The sequence below is a fragment of the Oreochromis niloticus genome, linkage group LG18 (assembly GCF_001858045.2).
Source record: "Oreochromis niloticus isolate F11D_XX linkage group LG18, O_niloticus_UMD_NMBU, whole genome shotgun sequence".
Lineage (NCBI taxonomy): Eukaryota > Metazoa > Chordata > Actinopteri > Cichliformes > Cichlidae > Oreochromis > Oreochromis niloticus.
Window position 1 is genome coordinate 29,538,564 of NC_031982.2, and position 18,763 is coordinate 29,557,326.

The 18,763-nt window shown below is 40.4% G+C and overlaps 1 protein-coding gene across 2 annotated transcripts in view; it reads right to left on the bottom strand.

Moving 5' to 3' along the window:
* Positions 1 to 18,763, bottom strand: part of LOC100697792 (receptor-type tyrosine-protein phosphatase N2) — a 208,867-nt gene that overhangs the window by 44,177 nt on the left and 145,927 nt on the right. For both annotated transcript variants that reach the window (XM_005476816.4, XM_013272749.3), the window contains exons 13-14: positions 10,655 to 10,867; positions 951 to 1,148 (exon numbers count right to left, since the gene is read on the bottom strand). In XM_005476816.4, the coding sequence (XP_005476873.1) occupies positions 951 to 1,148; positions 10,655 to 10,867 (411 nt within the window). The remainder of the gene's footprint in view (positions 1 to 950; positions 1,149 to 10,654; positions 10,868 to 18,763) is intronic.

An 18,763-nucleotide genomic window follows, 5' to 3' on the forward strand; every position in this document is an offset into this window, starting at 1 on the left:
GGTGGCAAGATGATAAAATGGAAGATAAGCATGAAAAGAAGAAAAAGAAACGTTGTTATCTAAAACTATTAACCTGCCAGGCAATTAAAAAACAAACATCTTATTAATAGAATAATTAGAACAAAATAGAAATTTACTCTGAAATATTATTTTGTAAAATCCTTCTCGGGGAAATTAACCTACTTTGATAATCTGATTGTTTTCCCTGATCGATCACTGACGTCATTTTCACTTGGCACAGGAGCTGCAGTGTTGGTTCCTAGAATTAATTTAATTGAACATTTTGACGATAGCCAAACATAAGATTATTATTTTAAAAGCAACTTACACAAATAAGTTACAACAATCTCATTTTGTTTGTTATTTTGATGCATTTTTCATTCATATTGGTAGAAACACAGACACCAAAAAGCACAACACAGGCTCTGCTGAAAAGCTAAACCACTCGAGATGTGGGCACATTTAGTTTAACCAAGGGAACCATTGCCTAGTGTTATTCTTCTCTATTTTCTTTTCTTTTCTTTTTAAAATAAACTGATTTCATCAGCTCTGAGTGTGTAATATAGGGTGCACGTGTATTGGTGTTCTAAAGAAAGGTACTCTATTTAAAATAAAGATAAATTATAATTAGTTAAAAGTTTTCCATTTACATGCATATTTACATTAATGTATTAATTTTTTGTTACTAATAAGGATTAGGAATACTACAACAAATACTGTAGTTATTCTAAAAATAACAGTTCTAGTACCCAGCAGTGCCAATATTAGTTAAAAACTGTAGTGGACTAAAGTTGGTTGGTCATTTGAAAATTTCATTAAGCTCCAGTATTTTTATTTTCACATGAAATATGTTTGCATGGCTGTTTGTGGTGAAAAAATGAGCTGCTTTCGACATATTTCACATTGTTTTGTGTGATGATTACATCAAAACTGCTCAGCTGGAAACTCACCAGGATCATGTGACCAGTTGAGATGTCCATATTTGAGTGGGCAGGCTCTTCGCTCCAGGAGGAAATGCTGCTCCGTGCCGAGGGGCTGACGGCTTGACCGCCATCGCTGAACTGAGAAGAGACGCTGTTGATCCTGGAGGAGATGGGCTCCGGACGCTCGGCTGGGGGCTTGACTGCCATGCGCTGCCGACACAGCTCCTACGGGAAGGAAGGAGCTACGGATTAGTCACTGCCATCACGTAGGTGGGGCCTAGTAGTATTTTACGCATGCATGACTTACAACACTTGGCTGACAAATTTATTTGAAATATCTTAACACTACTGATATAATTAGAACTAACAGCAGATAATGTTGCCTTGCTGTAGCATGCTACCTTCAAAGGGAAGTTAACAAATACACCTGACAGTTTGTTCCAAAATGGTAAAATAAAAAAATTAAAAACCCACAAAAAAACGTGGAGATAGACTGAGAGCTTGCTTTTGCTGCAGTTGCATCTGATGAGGTTGTTTCTCTTTGATGAACAGTAATGGTAGCTGAGATAAATGTTTTTGTATGCTGCTGTGTTGCAGTTGTGGTCACTATTATTATTGTCAGAATCTTAGCAGGCTTTTGAACCGACCTTTATTTGACACATGTCAAATAAAGTTATGGCTGGTTAACCCTCATTGGTTTCTTCGTAATTGCTGCTCAGGGACTAATTATTAGAGCAACAGTTAATAGTACACTACACACCATGATTGGTTTTTAAAATAACTGAACAGTAAAATCAACTAAGCAAGTGAAGAATTAATCACTCTGATCTTATTTCAAAGAGATTTATTTATATGTGGCAGAGACAGCTACCGATTAATCTCTGGCTCCTGTCTCCCTCCCTTCACCCTCAACCGGCCAGGGCAGATGGCCCCGCCCCTCCCTGAGCCTGGTTCTGCTGGAGATTTCTTCCTGTTAAAGGGGAGTTTTTCCTTCCCACTGTCGCCATAGTGCTTGCTCATAGAGGCTTGTCTGATTGTTGGGGTTTCCCTGTATTATGGTAGGGTCTTTCCCTCCATACAATATTACACATCTTGAGGTGACTATTGTTGTCATTTGGTGTTATAAAAATAACACTGGAATGAACTGAATTTAGCATGCTAACAAGTTAGCACTGGCTGGTACCCTTTTGTACCATGTCTGTCTTCCCTCAGTTCAGAGGAAAAATTAACCCTGGCCAAATAGTGTATTACTTCTTTTGTAAAGTGATTGATTGTGATGAAAAACCCAGACAGCTGAAGAATAACACAGTACATCCCAGAGCGGCTGAAGCTCTTGGCAAGCAACAACTGTAGCACAAAATGGATATGATGGAGAAATGAACTAAAGTCAGGTTAAAAAACAAAGGTTAGCACTGCCTAAAACTAGAGTAGCTGCAAAACGTCAGCAACCTCATATACATATATAATTCACATTTAAAAAGCAGTGTTTTAGGTCACATGGCCATCACTAGAAGTCAGTCACAAGTTCTCAGAATCAAAGTTGACGGTCCAAACTTTTGAAAGCGGAACAATAAAGCTTATTTAATGACTTGAGGGTTCTGTACAGACGAGTGTAATATTCCTGAGTTCATTAAGAACCATTATTTTCATGGTGTTAATTAACATTTCCTTCCAAAAAAATCCTGCCTTCTTTATAATGCTTATTTGTGAGTGTTCTTATTATTTCTCTTTTTGTCCTCTAAAATCTAAAAGGCTGAAAAACATAAAAATGAAAAAGGGCCACTGTGGGCATAATGAGTGAATGTGAATAAAGAGTGGATTCAAGCAACAGAAAATGGGATTTGCTATTAAAATTGGGCTCAGTGTGTTCTGACTTTCATAAACAACTTTCAGTGACAACTTGTGTAGTCATGCTCCTGTAAATCACAAGTTAGTAAAAAACAAAACAAAACAAACAAAAAAGAGCAAAGAAAAGAATAAAACTAGAAGACATTTTGAACAAAACTGAAATCCTTCCTACTGGCTGTAAACACCTGGGCAAGAATGGTGAAAGCACCAGACACTTAACCACCAACTGCTGAATGCTGGCCGGCTTCCAGGATGTTGGTGGAAAAACAGCATGCATGCTCAGCAAGCTTCCCCTGAATACATTAAAAAAAAAACTTTATAAAAAAGTTTTGGCAAAGTATGCCGCTCAGTCTCTTAGCAGCAAGTACAATATCTTCATTCATACGCCTGAGCAAACTGTCATTTTCGGTCTGCTGGATACGTGACCACAATGAAATATTGACACCACATCGAACTTTCAGTCTGCGTCTTCTCTACACAACTCCCAGCAGGACCTTTAGTGAGCTGTAAGGAATGACTGTGCCACTTGATACAAGAGGAAGGAAAAACAGGCAGTTTGTGAAAATCCAGAACAAAGATGTGCAGAACTAAAACCCTCATGTTACAGTTAAAACTATCTGTGACCTTATCTGACATGTTTAAATGTTTATGAATATTTTTTGGCATATAATTTTTCGATGTAATTTCCTCAGTTTTGTTTTGAACATACATCAAAAAACTATCAACGCAGCACTTCATATGTGGATGTAAAGAAACTCAAAAACAAGAGTTTAAGACTGTGAAGTTAAAGATTTAAGGATTTTTCTATATTGTAAATTAACATTGTGGTATTCTGCAATAACCATCATGTGCAACACAATTAACAGTTTTTTTTAAATATATGTTTAAAGGTAAACTTTTTTCATTTTTTCAAATGACATTTGAGTTAATGATACTGAGAACAATGAAAAATAATGTGGCATACAGGTGGTTAACTTTTCTAGTCTTTGAATAGATTCTGTAAAATCTATCTAAAAACAGATTTTATAAAATAAGATTATTGTAGTGATTAAATCGTAGTGTTTTTGGAGGGCATATTCCTTGAAGAAAGAGAAAAAAAAGATCCATGTGGTAATTTAGTGTTCAACCCTTTATTTGACTGGGTTTATAGGCCAAGCAGGGGGGTATACTCAGCATGAAAATAGCGTGCACTGTTTTAATATGTTTACAGTGTTGGACGACTTGTTTTATTGAAACATGATGAGAAACAGTCTTTAGCGTTGTGTCAGAAGTGTTCCCAATCAGCAACATGCTTGAACTCTGCTGTGCTTTTTCTTATTTTCTGTTTCAGAGATGGACACTACCAAAGATTGAAATAATAAGGTCAACATGTGCAGAGGTAAACCTTTAAACCCAACCATGCAAAACAGGCTGTGTAGCTCACCTGCCACAGGTGTAACATTTGCCTGGCTCATGAGATGGTTCAACACACCACAGGTTATATTCAAATAAATCTCTTTCTAAGTCTTATCAAATTGAATGCAGCTTGGAGACGCGCCTTGGGGGAATCTTTGTTTCTGTTTGCCCAATTGGCTGATTTGGTTGTGGGTGTATAATTGCTTTGTTTTTATTGTCTTCCTGCCTCATACCTAACCTCTTTGAATGCCGTAACTAGAATTTTTCCTCAAGTCTGACAACCTGTTAGTCTAACAATAGCTGAAGTTTTGCTGTCATTTTGAACCTGCTGAGGTTTATAGGCAGTACAGAAATAAGGTTTCTGCATTGGAAATTAAGCAGGCTTTGAAACAAACCAGGTTAATAAAATGCATCTAATGACTGAGTAAATGTGTAAAGGAACAGTTACCTGGCACATCCTTTGCGTTGTATTACTTTAAGCCATACATCACCTGCATGAGCCTACAAGGACAGTGACTACAACAGGAGACCTGGACTAAAACTCTGTGGGTATCTGTGTTTCTTAATGAGAGAGACGCAGATGATTAACTGACCCCGTGTTTGATTGACGGTGGAGGTAATGTGAGCAGGCCTTCATTAGTCCGTATCTGATCTGTCTGATGTTCTCGTAGGTCGGCACGCTGACAATGATCTATGGGCTCGGACACAGTCTCATAAATGTGTGCAGATTATTAAAGTGCTTCGATGCCTGGCCCGGGGATTCTGACGGCGCTGCTGACGGTGGTGGGGAAACATAAACACGCTTGGATTTAAAAGAAGTGCGTACTAGAAGCTGTTAGAGGAAGCACTGACCTACAGTTAAGTAAAGTCTCAAGTGCTGCTTTTATTTTTAGACTTGCAGCGTCAGTGTTTTGCAGCAGCCTTGTTTTTAGCATGTTTTAAGTTTAGTATGTAAGTATTTAGCATCTAAGTTTGTTGTTTTTAAGTTAAAGGCAGCTTTTGGGTGAGGGTTTAAAACTATTTTGAGTGGTCCTGATGAGATTTAATATACTAAATAATTAATTGTCAATAAAAACGATCAACAGCCCTTTCACATGTCAACATTTAAACTGTATATATAGTCACAATAAGGGCATCCCAGCATCAGTTATCATTATTTTACAGGTAACCATAACTGACGCTGGCATCCATTCCCATGCTGATTTTTACTTTCCACTGTATGTAGAAATATTTCTCAGGGTTCCTGAGTCAACGCAGAACACTGAGAAGTAATTCTGGAGAGTTTTACAGTGTTACTCTTATTTATTCAAATGTCTGATTTATGGTTGGAGGCTAAGTGGATTTATCAGATTTAGCCGTGTGTCTCTGGTTACAGATCTGCAGTGCTGTTAGTTCAGGGCTGTAAATCATCTTATCTCATAATAACACCGCTTTAATCGATATTCTGTATCAAATGATTAATGTATTAAATAGTTAGCTGTGTGATAACTGCATTATTGTATGATGAGGCGTCCCATTACGACCTTGACTGACCCTGCTGGAGATGTTTTTGGCATGACTAACTCAGCATATTTGTTCTTTTCCTGATGTGTTCTGAGTAGTTGGAGGTATAGACCACACTAAAGACTCCATGTCCCTTTAAGAATGATGCTCACTAGTTTTAAGGACAGGATATAGCTGACTATATACATGTATGATTCTATATTTTATTGTTTTAACATTTAAATGCGAAAAAGTATTGAGAAAGATACACAGACTGTTGTCACAGCTCACACAGGGGGTTTTATGGCACTACACAAACTACCCAATGTCAAATCTTTAATAAAAGACAAAAATTGGCCCCATAAATTCCCTTCTGGCTGCTAACTACACCAGTTTGCCCGACTTCCTGTTTTTGCTACATCCTCTGAGCTCCATTTTTTGTGCTCAATCGGCTCAATCACACCGAATTGTGGGTGTTTTGTCACACATGATCAACAGCATTCATACCGGAACAACTGCACACGGTGAACTTTGCAGCTGCAGCAAAATTTTTTATGATGTAATTAAAACTGCCTCAAAATGGCTTCCCTCCGAGAGCCAATTAGAGGTTAAAAAAAAAAGCAAAAAAAAATAATGTGAAGGAAGAATATAACCCGGGACAGGTTTAGAGTGTGAACAGTGCAGATTTACAGTGCCAACACCTCCCCCATCCCGGAGCAGTGTCCATACGAACACAAGTATCTTTTTTTTTTTTTTTTTTTTACAGCGTATTGATTTTAACTATACATACTTCATCACTTTAATGACTTTGGTTTATCATCAGCATGCCAGTCTGATGCATATTTTCTCAGCTTTGACTAAACTGACAGAAACACCAAACAACACATGCTAATGCCTTTGGCACTAATATCAGTCAAAGCCTAATAAAGAGTGGTTCCTCTCTTTCTTCTTTGATTCAAAATCATGACCACTGACAAGTGAACGGCCTTCCACGTTCAACGTTTTGCTTGTTTACGAGCAGGTTCACTAAGTGCACTGAATGCAAAGCAGACACACTTGCATTGTACGGACGTGCATGACTTGGGACTCTGTAACAGTTGGGTTCCACCGAGTCTTTTAGTAAAGACATTACATCTTGTTTCTGCTCAGTGGCACTGAATCCATGCAGTCTATTAGATGCTTTTAAGCGAAACCCCATTGTTGGTGTATTCAAGGTCATCCAAAAGCCCAGTGCTGTGCCAAACAGCAGATATTGTAATGCAGCAAATGAAAAAATTATCTTTCCAGGAAATCCATACTGGCTTTTGCTGCCTTCTCGATTAATTTATAATGAAAGTATAACTCATGAATGAAATGCTTTTTGGCAAATCTAAGGTTTGGAGTCATCTAGATGAACTACTGCATTAAATCTGACAATAAAAAAGGGTGGATATACAGTATATGTTCAGCATGATGGAGTACCAATCTCTAAAGAGCTTTAAGTCTTTTTAAATTGATTTTAAGACACAATCCATTTGATCAAAACAAAGGTCTGTCTGGGAGGGAAGGAATCAATATTAAAATTGATGACAGCATTTAAAAGCAATCTGAAAAAGTTTTTTTTTTAAATCATTTTCAATTATTAGAATGTTAGCATAGCATAGTTGCTATATGAAACTATGAAACTCGCAGGTAAAAAGACACCGATTCACAAGAAGTCAAAAATGGAGTGCATGCTAAATTTGCTCCTGACACAGGCCTTTTTTTTATCCAAACCACTAAATAAGAAAGAAGTAAATCAATGAACACAATATGGAAAGAAGGATGCACATGTGGCACATCAACTCTTCCCATATGAATAAAAGGTTAAAGAAAAACCCCAACAACCCCCTCTCATGGGCGTCATGCCAGGGAATCCACTTGGTGCCACATGACCATCTCGAATCATACATCAGCCCGGGGGCAACACGGGGCGTGTAAGTGCTGGGAGGCACGTGCCACCCGAAGCACCCCCTTTTCAGAAAAGCTTGCTAATAGGGAGGAAGGTTGGCTTTTGGGGCTCGAGGTGTGCCAGCAGAGCCTGTCAGGCTCACAGGGGTACCTCTGTTTACATGCCCCTCTGACCAAATCAAATTCAGGGGCCTTCACCCAAGTGCCCTTCCTCTGTGCTTAAGCAAACTAGCAAATAAAAGGGGCAACGTGACACAATCTGTGTTGAGAAAAAAGGATTTAAGGAGTAAAGTAAATTATAATTAAAATATACATCGAACAGATACTTAAAAAAAAAAAGCTTCAGAAACAGAGCAAAGAAGAAGAGAACAGAAGGGATACAGAGAAAACAGAGGTGTAGGACAGAACAAGAGTTATTGTTTGCTTGTTTAATCTAAACTAAGATGAACTGGAAGTGCATTTTGCACATATTCATTGGCGATGTTAAAATCTTATGATGTTGATGAAAGTCCTTGAAATTGAATTGAGAAAGAGAGAGACTGTGAAAGTGGAGTAAGGCAGGCTGAGGGACGCCAAAGAAGAAAAACCGAAAAAAAACCTCATCAGTAACAAGTCTATATTTTTTTATTTCTTAAAAAATATGCAAATATGTTCATTAGTTACCAAAGCATTTCTCGTGTTTCAAGAAAATTCCTGGTGTGGGTGATAATATCTTTAAAAATGATAATGTTTCAAGATGATATCTCTTGATTTGTGAAAAAAATCCATGCAAAAAGTGCAATCTAGTGCAATGATCTAGCGCTGCGGTGCGGATAGTTTCCTCTCTGCTTTGATGGGGGAAAAAAGACTTTTAGTAGCAGATAAAAGTTCGAATCAGATGTAAAGATAAACTGACAGCGACGTTGCAGATTCCCATGTCGGCAGCAGAGTAATCCAGGGACTGACTGACTGACAAGCATCATCCACCATCTCCCCGCCCAGCGCTCTGACACGCTGCACACAGTCCTCTGTCGACGCTTGTCATTCAACATCTCCTTTGTCGGTGTCGGCCAATCCCACGTTGCCGTTACACCGTAACTGCTTGACTGACACGCTGGGAGCCGGGGAGCTGAGAGCCAAAGGTGGAGGGGATTCAGAGGGAGGTGGTGGTGTGGTGGCGTGATTGGAAGGCGGTGTGTGTGTGCGTGTGTAAGGATGTGAAGCGAGGCCTCAAACAAACGTGCCGAGGGCAAGAGTCATTAATATGCAGTGGTTGGTTAGAGTGTGCATGCATACACACAGCACGCATGTGTTTGTGCATATTTGTGTCTGTTTGACAGCCAGCATGAAGGAGCTGCAGTAGTAAGGCCGTCAGGCAGCCTGCCGCTTCCTGTCTGCTTTAATTGCATGTAGCCCTGGAGACTGCACACACACACGCACACACACACACACACACACACACACACACACACACACACGCAGACAGAATCCAGCCCAGGGAAGCCCTCTACACACCAGCGCTGACAAAGAGACTAGGTTTACACGGCTAAGATGGGAGCTGAACACTGAGGTCTTTCACTGAGGATGACGGCGGCTCACTGTCGAGACTCGATAAAGACGACAGAGGAAAGAGAATCAACTAGAAGAGCTTTGGGAGTGCGAGCAAAGCAAGACTGAAACCTCCCAAGAATGAGCAACACAAAGGTTTTTGTAAGCTCTTAATCAGATAAATAAAGCGGAAACACAGCCTTACGTGTGAATTTTAATTAGCATTTTTCAATTAGAAGCTTAAAGTGACTCACGGAGTTAAGTAACCGAGAAGATAAGTTTTTCACTCTGAGGAAAAACAAATATTTTATGTAGACTGAGATAGGTCAACCTATCACTGGCCAGGGCACTCTTGCAAAAAAGATTTTTAATCTTAACAAATTTTTAGCGGCATGAACGTTGAACGTCTTTTAGAAACCTCTCTTGCTAACCATTAAGGGATGCTTCTCCCTTACTGGTAAGCAATATCTCTATTTTCAAAAAGCAACATCGTGAATCTGTAAGTCACCAGTGATGGGGTAAACCTTTGACGCAGTCCCACAGTCTATTTCAGGAGGTAAAAATCCCTGAAGAGGAGCATAAAATGTAAGCACTTAGGGGCCAAGCTGGGCTCATTATAAAATCAATGCTCACAGGACTACTCTCATTTAAAAACATGGTGGGGAAAAGGTCAGAGAGAGAGAGAAAGAGAGACGGAAAAATCTCAATCTAATTCTTTGCTCAAAAAGCCACTTAATATTGGATTCTGTAAATTAAATTTCACACTTGGCTATTCCGGCCAAAGGATAATTACCGCAAGCAGAGGAGGGAATGGAAATAACTCGAGGTGGAAAACCTGTTGGATTGGTGATATTACTTCATGTCTCAGACAACAAATTATAGCAGGAGACAATCAGCGATCACCACACACCATTAATGTAGTTAAAACATGTCGACACGAGAGTGAAGGCGACGCTGAAAGAAGAGAATCACAGAGTCTGTCTCCTTTAAATCACAAAATCAGCCCCAGAGACTAAAGTAGGGATTTTCAAGCCATTTAAAAAAATTTTAATTACATAGAGAGAAATAATAGTGCATTTTGGTGTGTTTTTTAAATAATCTAAAAAAGATGAGTCCTAAAAAAATATAATTTGTGACCAAATCTTACTGTGGATTATTTATGTTTCTTTACATAGAGAGTTGTGTGAGATTTACTGTAAACAGTACAGGTAATACAAAAAATGCCATTACATTTAAAAACAGTAAAAAACCAAAACAGTGCACCTCAATAATAAACATGTATTGCGTTGTTCTGTTTTGCTTTAATAGGAAAATGCAACTGCTGCCATCAGTTGCAAGATGATGATTACAAGAAGCAAAAATATGGTTGTAATAAAAGGCTCTCTCATTAAAAAGGTCCACAAAACTTCCACTTCTTAATGTTATGCACACACGGGAGAACTCCTGTTTATGCATCTTTCATGTGTTATAAACACAACACATTTTTTTTAAATATAAATATATATGTATAATGTGAATGTGTGCACAGATGGCACAGTAACAACTCCTACCTGGTAGGTGGCGGTAGCATCGCTGCTTGTATCTGTTCCCAGATTGGTGAGCTTTTCTTTGAGCTTGTGGTGGGAACGGTGCCGGAGGCAGTAGACCACGGTGGAGGCCAGCAGGACTCCAACGATACACAGGATTGACACGACGGTGAGAATGAGGAACTTGGTTGACTCTGTCTGGCTGTACTTGGTGGGGATCTGGTTGATCTGGCTTCCCTGTGGGCCACAAAAGAACAGATGAAAAGGGTTAATAAATTGCATCTATTACTATTTTTATCTGCTGTGAGTGGTTCTCTTTGCAGCTCAATGGGTAGAGCGTGGTGCCTCCAATGTCAAGATAAGAGTATGAATTCATCCACCCTGCTAAAAATGACTGCGGTCGTGATGGAAGCAGGTGCTTTTGGGGAAAAAAAACTGCAGGGGTGTGAAGCTGTGTACCTAAGAGTGTGCATGCTTTCAGGTGATTTTACTGATCAGTCAGACAAGAGGAACTAATCTGCAAAATCATCTGGCAGAGTGTTTGATTGGAACAAGCCTGCAGGCTCTCAGAGCTTCATGGCACATGGTTTGATACTTCTGGATTACAGCAGCCACCAAAGAGGCCAAAACCCCCCGAAACAAGTCACACTGGAATCCTTCGATTGACAAGATAATATAAGCGTGAATTATTTTTGCTACTAATCAGGGTTCCAAAAAAAATGCTTGTCTTTGCATGGGTAGATGAAAGCGTAAATCACATGGTTCTTTTCTTTCCTTTTTTGGAAACGCATAAACATGCATATCACTGCGCTCGATGAAAAGTATAATCACAAGCGTTTGTTCCACCATCTGTGCCCAGGAGTGCATAGAATGCATAAACTCCTGTTTAGTAAAGCATTCTGGATGTCTCTAGACAGCTCAACACCCCGCTTGCTATATTGGAGGAATTTTCTACCACCATGCACAGAGGCAACAGACGTTCTGCTGTCTTGAGCAAGTGCCTCGCCAATTCCGACCTCAGCTGCAATTTAATCCAGCGTGAGAGAACCAGATCCTTCAGCAAACAACTAGAGATTAAAGATTTCTTTTCAACCAGTCAGCTGCTTAAGATAACACAATGGACACATACTGTATGATAAAAGTCTCTGTCTGAACTGCTTCACGAATGTGCAATCATTTGAGAGCGGAGAAGTAAGTCTTATTGAACTGTTCATTATGAGCTGCAGCTCCGACTGCTGCTTGCTGTTCATTTTCAGACACCAGCGAGCTCCAGATAATGGGCCTGTTGCATTTTACCTGACTACTACTAGTTAACAATAGGCAACATAATTCCCCGTTATTACACACAGCATAATGATCTTGCCAACAAAGAGCGAGGCAAGAACCAAAAGAGTAGAGCTACAAATTGCACAGCCAATGACAGGCCTGTAATTCCTCTTGACAAAGAATTATCAAAAGAAATCAATCGCAAAAACAGCTTTTCTTGACTTGTTCCTTATTTGGAACCATTTTTTCCCCCATATCTTTGTTGCACAAAAGAGATTACCACTCATTTACCGGTACAAAAAATTCAAACGCTTGATGGTCCCAAGCACATAACTATGCTTACCGCTGCACTCATCATTAGTTTGTCCTAGCTGTAATTTTATGTTGCATATTAAGCTTGTTTAAAATTACTTTTGTATTCTGACAGAGAAAAATAATGATTACAAAAAGAAAAAAAACAGAGGTTTTCTCAACCCTGGAGAAAGGCAGCTTGAGGGTAAAGAAAGGAGGGGGCGGAAAAAAAATCCCTGTCCCTCAGTGGTAGAGGTCACGGAGATTAGGCGAGGTGTGGCGTGGTGAGTTAATGGAAAGGAGGCTTTGAAAGCAGCAGGGAGAAAAGGGGCAGTCCTGTCGGATCCCTCCTGCCTGCCTGTCAGCACAGAGAAGCCCTGAAACCCTGGGAGGTGGGAAAAGGACCGCTCTACCCTGTTAAAGATTGTTCTGGAATTCTTGTGAGGTTTCGGGGAGTGACCCCCACCCCACCGCCATCATCACTCGATAATGCACCCTCCCTCCATCGTCCCCCCCACCCCGTGATTTCATTCATTGCTACTGCTGCATTCAGCACCTAATAAAGAGTGCCCGCAAAAACACACACAATGGGGGACAACAGTTGTCCGATGCTTTGTGGGGTGTCCAATTTGCTTGGGGAGTTCTGAGCCATACTGTAAAAGCTGGTCGCATAGTAATGTGACGGCCCTGAAAAAAAACCCAGTGTACCAGTATTCATGTGTCTCCGAGTAGAAGACACATGAATTACTAGAAGAAGAAAAATATATATATATATATATATATACACACATATATGTATATATATGAGAAGTAAAAATTGTGATTCAGCTTTGAAGTACAGGGCACATTAAAGATTTATCTGCAAACTCAACTTACTATGGAGCCTGTTCATGAATCAGTAATAAAGATAATGTAGGGAGTCTGTTTATGTTACATTTATATGGCTGCTGATCCTAATGTTGCATTACACATCTGCACGAGCAGACGCTATTGATTGTGGTTGGGTTGTGTATTTTTAATGTTTCTCTTCATTAATGCACTTTTAATGTAAAAGATGGCGGCAAAAAATATCAGCCGTTAAGAAAGCATCATAAACAAAAGTAGCTGAGCAGTAGCCTGTGTGCGTTGTGGGCTCGGCAAGGCCATTAATAATGCATTATTGCTGATTCCACATGCTTCCACTGCAATCATCTTTTGCAAAATGTATTTTTTTTTAAACCCGCGGATCAAATAACTTCATTTGTCATTTTACTCCCCGAGTCATCTCATTGTTTTGTCAAATTAAGTTTCATGGAGAGGGATTGCATCTTGCTTGGCTAGTAATGGCCCATAATTCAAGGCCCTAACTGTAACAGCTCAGTCATCTTTCACGGGACAGATGCCGGCGTTTCCAAAGCACACTCCCCACTCCATACACACACACAGGCACAGACGCACGCACTGATCCCACCTCCTCCCTCGGCCTCTTTATCATGGCTGCCTAGCATGTCTGTCTATTGATTCAAACAAATGTAGCCTGACCCCACCTGCTTAATCAAGTTTGGTTGCAGTTGTTAGTAACAGTAAAAGGGGGTGGAGGAGTGTGTGTTGAGTGAGCGTAAGAGGGGGAGAGCGAGAGAGCGACTTGAGGGCGTATGACTTGTTAGTTCACAGCTATGAAAAACGAGCAGCCATTCTAGCCGAGCTGCAGCGGCAGATGTAGCAGAAATTTGCAATGATTGAAAATCAAATGTTTGCTCAGGATGGGAGGTGGAACATTCACACATGAGCCAACGCATGCAGCCATTACTGTGAAAATGACTGTACAGCCTTTTCGGTAACATGCATTATGAAACGAAACACTTGCATTCGAAAGCTTGTACTCGATGTAAGTGTGTTACCTATATTGTACTATATGTTTCCAGTAATAAGCGGCAATCTGCTCGTCTCTGCGGTTCTAAGGCCTTCATCGTTTCTCACTCCTGGGGCTTAACCCTTTCAATCTTATTTTGAGGGCTTGCCTAAGAGAGTCGTGACTGCTAAGGTGAATTACAGCCCAGCACATAGAAATGAAAGGAAATGTAAATTGGTTCACGTTGCTGGTGTGATTGCAGGTGAAAAAGGAATATCACTACGACTGTTGGGTTGAATCGCTAGACGGATTAAAACAGAAATCCAGACTTTAATCTACATCATTGCTGGCTCGGAAGTATTTTTTTTTTCATGGTTCAGACAGACAAAGAAAAAAGCTACAAAAATCCTGTTTGTTTCTGGAAGTAAATCGGCCGTTCTGATCAAGACTTTTTGAGCGAGCGTCTGAACATGAAAGAAAAATGTTCTCTCCCCAAAGGCAGAGGGGAGATGGGAGTTCCTTTCATGCTTCAACCTCCATTGTCCATCTGCTCCCACAAAAATCGATTGTACTTGCAAATTTTTCATTTCACATAAGCAAATGTGGTTTGACATACAGTATGCAGTGCCTCCTGACTATTTCTGAAAAGCATTAATGTAGCCCGTCAAGGATGCCGGCTGGCTGTCTGGCTGTAGACGCTGCTAGGTTCATCCCTTTTCAGCAAATATCAGACACACTCCCTGCAGACAGATAGGCGCCTTTACACAGGAGGGAAAAGAACAAAAAGAATAGCAGAACACCTTTGTTGGTTTTTCTTATTCACATCGTGAATTTTTTTAAGCAGTTTAGTATTAAAATCTTACTTATGTGGGCAGCAGCCTAATTTCCATAGACTTACAATAATCTTCTTTGCAGCTGTTACTACTAAAATCTTACTTAAATCAATTAAGAAAAAAGATTTAGGTTAACTTTCCTCAAAAATGTGAGTAAATAATTTATCGGAAAACGAATGATTCTGGTCTTTGGTTTTGCGTGGACGTTTGGTGGTGGAGCGGTTAAGTCTCCTGGTCGGTATGAGTGTGACGGGGTGTATATGTGTGTGCGTGTGCATGAATGGGGGTGTGGATTAGCCAGGCTTCCATAGACAAAAGGCAGATGGATTTGCACGGCTCCGGCTTATTCAGAATGGGTAAAAAAGGTCAGAGGGAGAGCGCCGGCCAGCTTTTGTTTTCCTGGACGACGACCGCTGTAGAAAAGATTTATCCCTCACCTCTGATTCATTCCGGGCCTTTGAAAAAGTTCAACCAGGGTTTCAAGAAAACCTTTCAGCAAACAAGCACACAGAAACACATCATTCATACACATGTATGCATGCACACACGCACACACATATAGTGGGATGTATGAGTAAGTACATTTTTACTATGCGTGCATTGCAAGAAATATGACTACATTACATTTCATGTACTTACATCTGCTGGTGCACAGTTGCATGTATGTCTTTTAACAACACACCCACACACTCTCAAACGCCGTGCACTGTCTGCACACCGCACGCACCCAAATTCAAATGCACCTGAGTCAAACTTTGCACAAAACAGAAAAAAATGATCTTTTGCTCGTATAAACATCCACTTAGAAACCAAGCAAGAACTCTATTCATTTCACCTCACCTTAAACCGATTCTTCTGCAATATCACAAATTGCACACAAATTAGGACAATACTCTAAGATGAATATCACAGCATTAAAAAAACAAAAAGAAAACAAACCCCAAGGTTATTTAAAGTTTGCACTCCAGCAGTGCGAGGCGGCAGCTGAGCAAAATGAAAACAGCAGCAAATCCCATTAAACTGAATGTTATTACAATGTTACGGTGAGATGCAGCTGCATGAAGCCCCCTCGACCACGGTGCGCCGTCACTCACTGTCTAAACTCCACGGATACTCCCACTGCGCGTTCACCTTTAAAATATTCGACTTTCCGGGACAAATTTTAGGCAATTTTTAATAAAGCGAAGGAATTTGTATTGACACACTAGGTTCTAAATCAACCTGATGCAATAATGTATTTGAAAAAAAAAAAAAAATGTGTTTAAAACCAGGGCACAGTCCTTCGTCTCAAAAGAGCAACACCAGAACAAACCCATCATCTTTAATATTTCGTAAAGATTTGTGGGACAATTCGACAGCTGCGGGTACTGATTAAAGTCAGCCCACATTAGCATGCAAAACAATTAAAACCTACCAAAAATCCATGGTGAGGTAATGCAACAGACACCTCCTCCTGCGTCTATTTCCCATTCCACTCCGGCTGCACGGACTCCACAGACTCAGAGACAGCATCACACCAAAGGAGGAGGAGGAGAGAGTCAGTGAGTTGGAGAGAGAGGGAGTTTCATCTCCTCCCATCATCTCCTTTCCCTCCTTTGGAAAAAAAAAGAAAAGAAAAGAAAGTTCCCAGCTTTCTCTCCTCCCCCTCTTCTTTTTTATGCCATTAACCTCATCCCTTGTAAACAACAAAAAAGAAAAGAAAAAAGGGAGAAATGCACCAAAAGATTTCTCTCCAGTCTTCTTCCTGATGCAATTCAAGACACGTTCGGAGAGGAGATGACAGGAAAAGAGAGGAGAGGACGAGCAGCCTCCACTTCCAGAGGGAGAAATGATGCTATTTTTTTTTAAGGAGAGAGAGACTACAAATGTGCTGTGGGGCTCCTCCTTATATTCTTCCCATCCCTCCCTCCATTCCCTGCCTGTCTACAGCACATGTCACCTCCCCTTGTTGCCATGGCTACGGCTCCACATGTTGCCGACAGGAGGAGGAAGAGGAGAGGAAGAGGAGTTGAGGACAAGAGAGTAAAAAGGGAATGAAAAGAAAAGGGGAAAAAAAGAAGAGAGGATTGAAAAAAAAGACATGACAGGAATGATGAGGGAAGGAGGCAAAGGAAAAGAATGAGGCTGTAAGGAAAGGAGGAGAGGGGATAAGGGGGGAAAGAAAAGCAGGACATTCCTTTTTACAAGTCATTCCGACTCGTGCTGCTTCTTAAAATCTTGTTTTCCTTTAATCAAATTAAAGTTATTCTGTAGATGTGGCGACATCGGTTTGCTTTCTGGGAACAAATGGAAATATCTTCAGGCACATCAGTCCTCTGCTGCCAAGAAACTGCTGCTCGAGTCAAGAAAATTCAGGCGACTAAAGATTTCTCTTTAAGCAGAATTATCTCCATGGGCAATGCAGTGTTTTCTTTCCCAATCTGACTTTAATAGGATTTTAGGACTATTGGAAATTGTTACTCGTAAAAGGGATTTAGGGCATAGTTAAAGGTAAAAATGTGTAGATTTCTTTTCGCTGAACTAAAAGATTTTTCTGTCACTCGTAAAAAAAAACCCTGATATTGATGTGTATGACTATTGACAGAAAGTGAGCTGTTTGTGTGGTATAACAAATAGAAACTGACAGCTTACTTGCAGTTTTGATTTAAATTGAAGGACCTGACTGTGACCTAACTGTTTGCATGTGAAAAATATTAGTTTTATTTAATACATTATCAAATATTTGCTCATAGCTTTAAAAAAAACAATCACATACAGATTGATTTATGTCTTTCAGTTTACTGTATCCAGCTATTCTTCTTTCGTAATCATTGTTGGCGAGAGAGAAAAGGACTAACAGCTGCAGCGAACGTGGACCGTTAGAGAATTAAGTTGGGAAGGTGTGTTTGTCAGCGCATTTGCATGTGTGTTTGTGCATTTGAGTCAGAGTTTTTTTTTTCAGATGTCAGATGCTTGTTGGGTTTTTTTGTCTGTGTGTGTGCGTGGATGCAAAAACTACCAACTTAACAGTGTTTGCAGTTGAGCTTGAAAAAAAATGTAAAAAGAGAGGGCAAAGAGAGGAGATGCTGCCTAATGCAGTTGACAAGGTCCTTCCTGGGGAGCGTGTGTGTGTGTGTGTGTGTGTGTGTGTGGGGCTCTTCAGTTCATCTTTCTTTTCAGTCCCCCGCAACTCCTCCACATACACCCCCACACAATCTTTTGTCCTCCTTGGTGGCAGCTGGAGGTGGCAGGCAGCGGAGACCCTGCTCTCCTCTGTGTGCGGAGAGGGCTAGGAGGGTGGGGGCAGGGAGTTGCTTGGTGGAGTTTAGGGGGGGCTGACCGGTACCCCCCACCTCCCCTCGGTCCAACTCTCAATGCTTTGAACGCAAGCAAAAAGAAGTGGAAGTGACAAAGTTGGGGAGCTTTGGTGGCCTGTATTTGATTTCCTCTCCTTTTTTAGCAACATGAAAATCACTTGCTGTTTTTCCGTTTTTGTTCCACACACACACACACACACACACACACACACACACACAGAGAGAATGCAATGCAATACTACCTGTCCCTGCGTTGTATGTGTCTGCATCACAGTTTTAACATCAGGCAATAAGCAGCAGTGTTAATATGTTAACTCTGGTGCATCTCAGAACTCTCAATCAAGCAGTTCCAACTTAGTGACCTTTGGTTAGTTTGGATAACAATTTGTTACACCTATTAATGGAAAATACTACTTTCCCATAGCACTAAACAACTGATACACTAACAGTGGAAGAGACAGACGCTTTTGCTCAGGAGCGCGTGGAGGCCAAACATTTGCTCAAAGGAAGATAAATACATCCACTCAGATTATTCATGTGGCAACGTACCTGCTGGATATGTACATAGACATCTGTTTGCCAATATATTAACTCAGATGATCACATATGCTGTCAT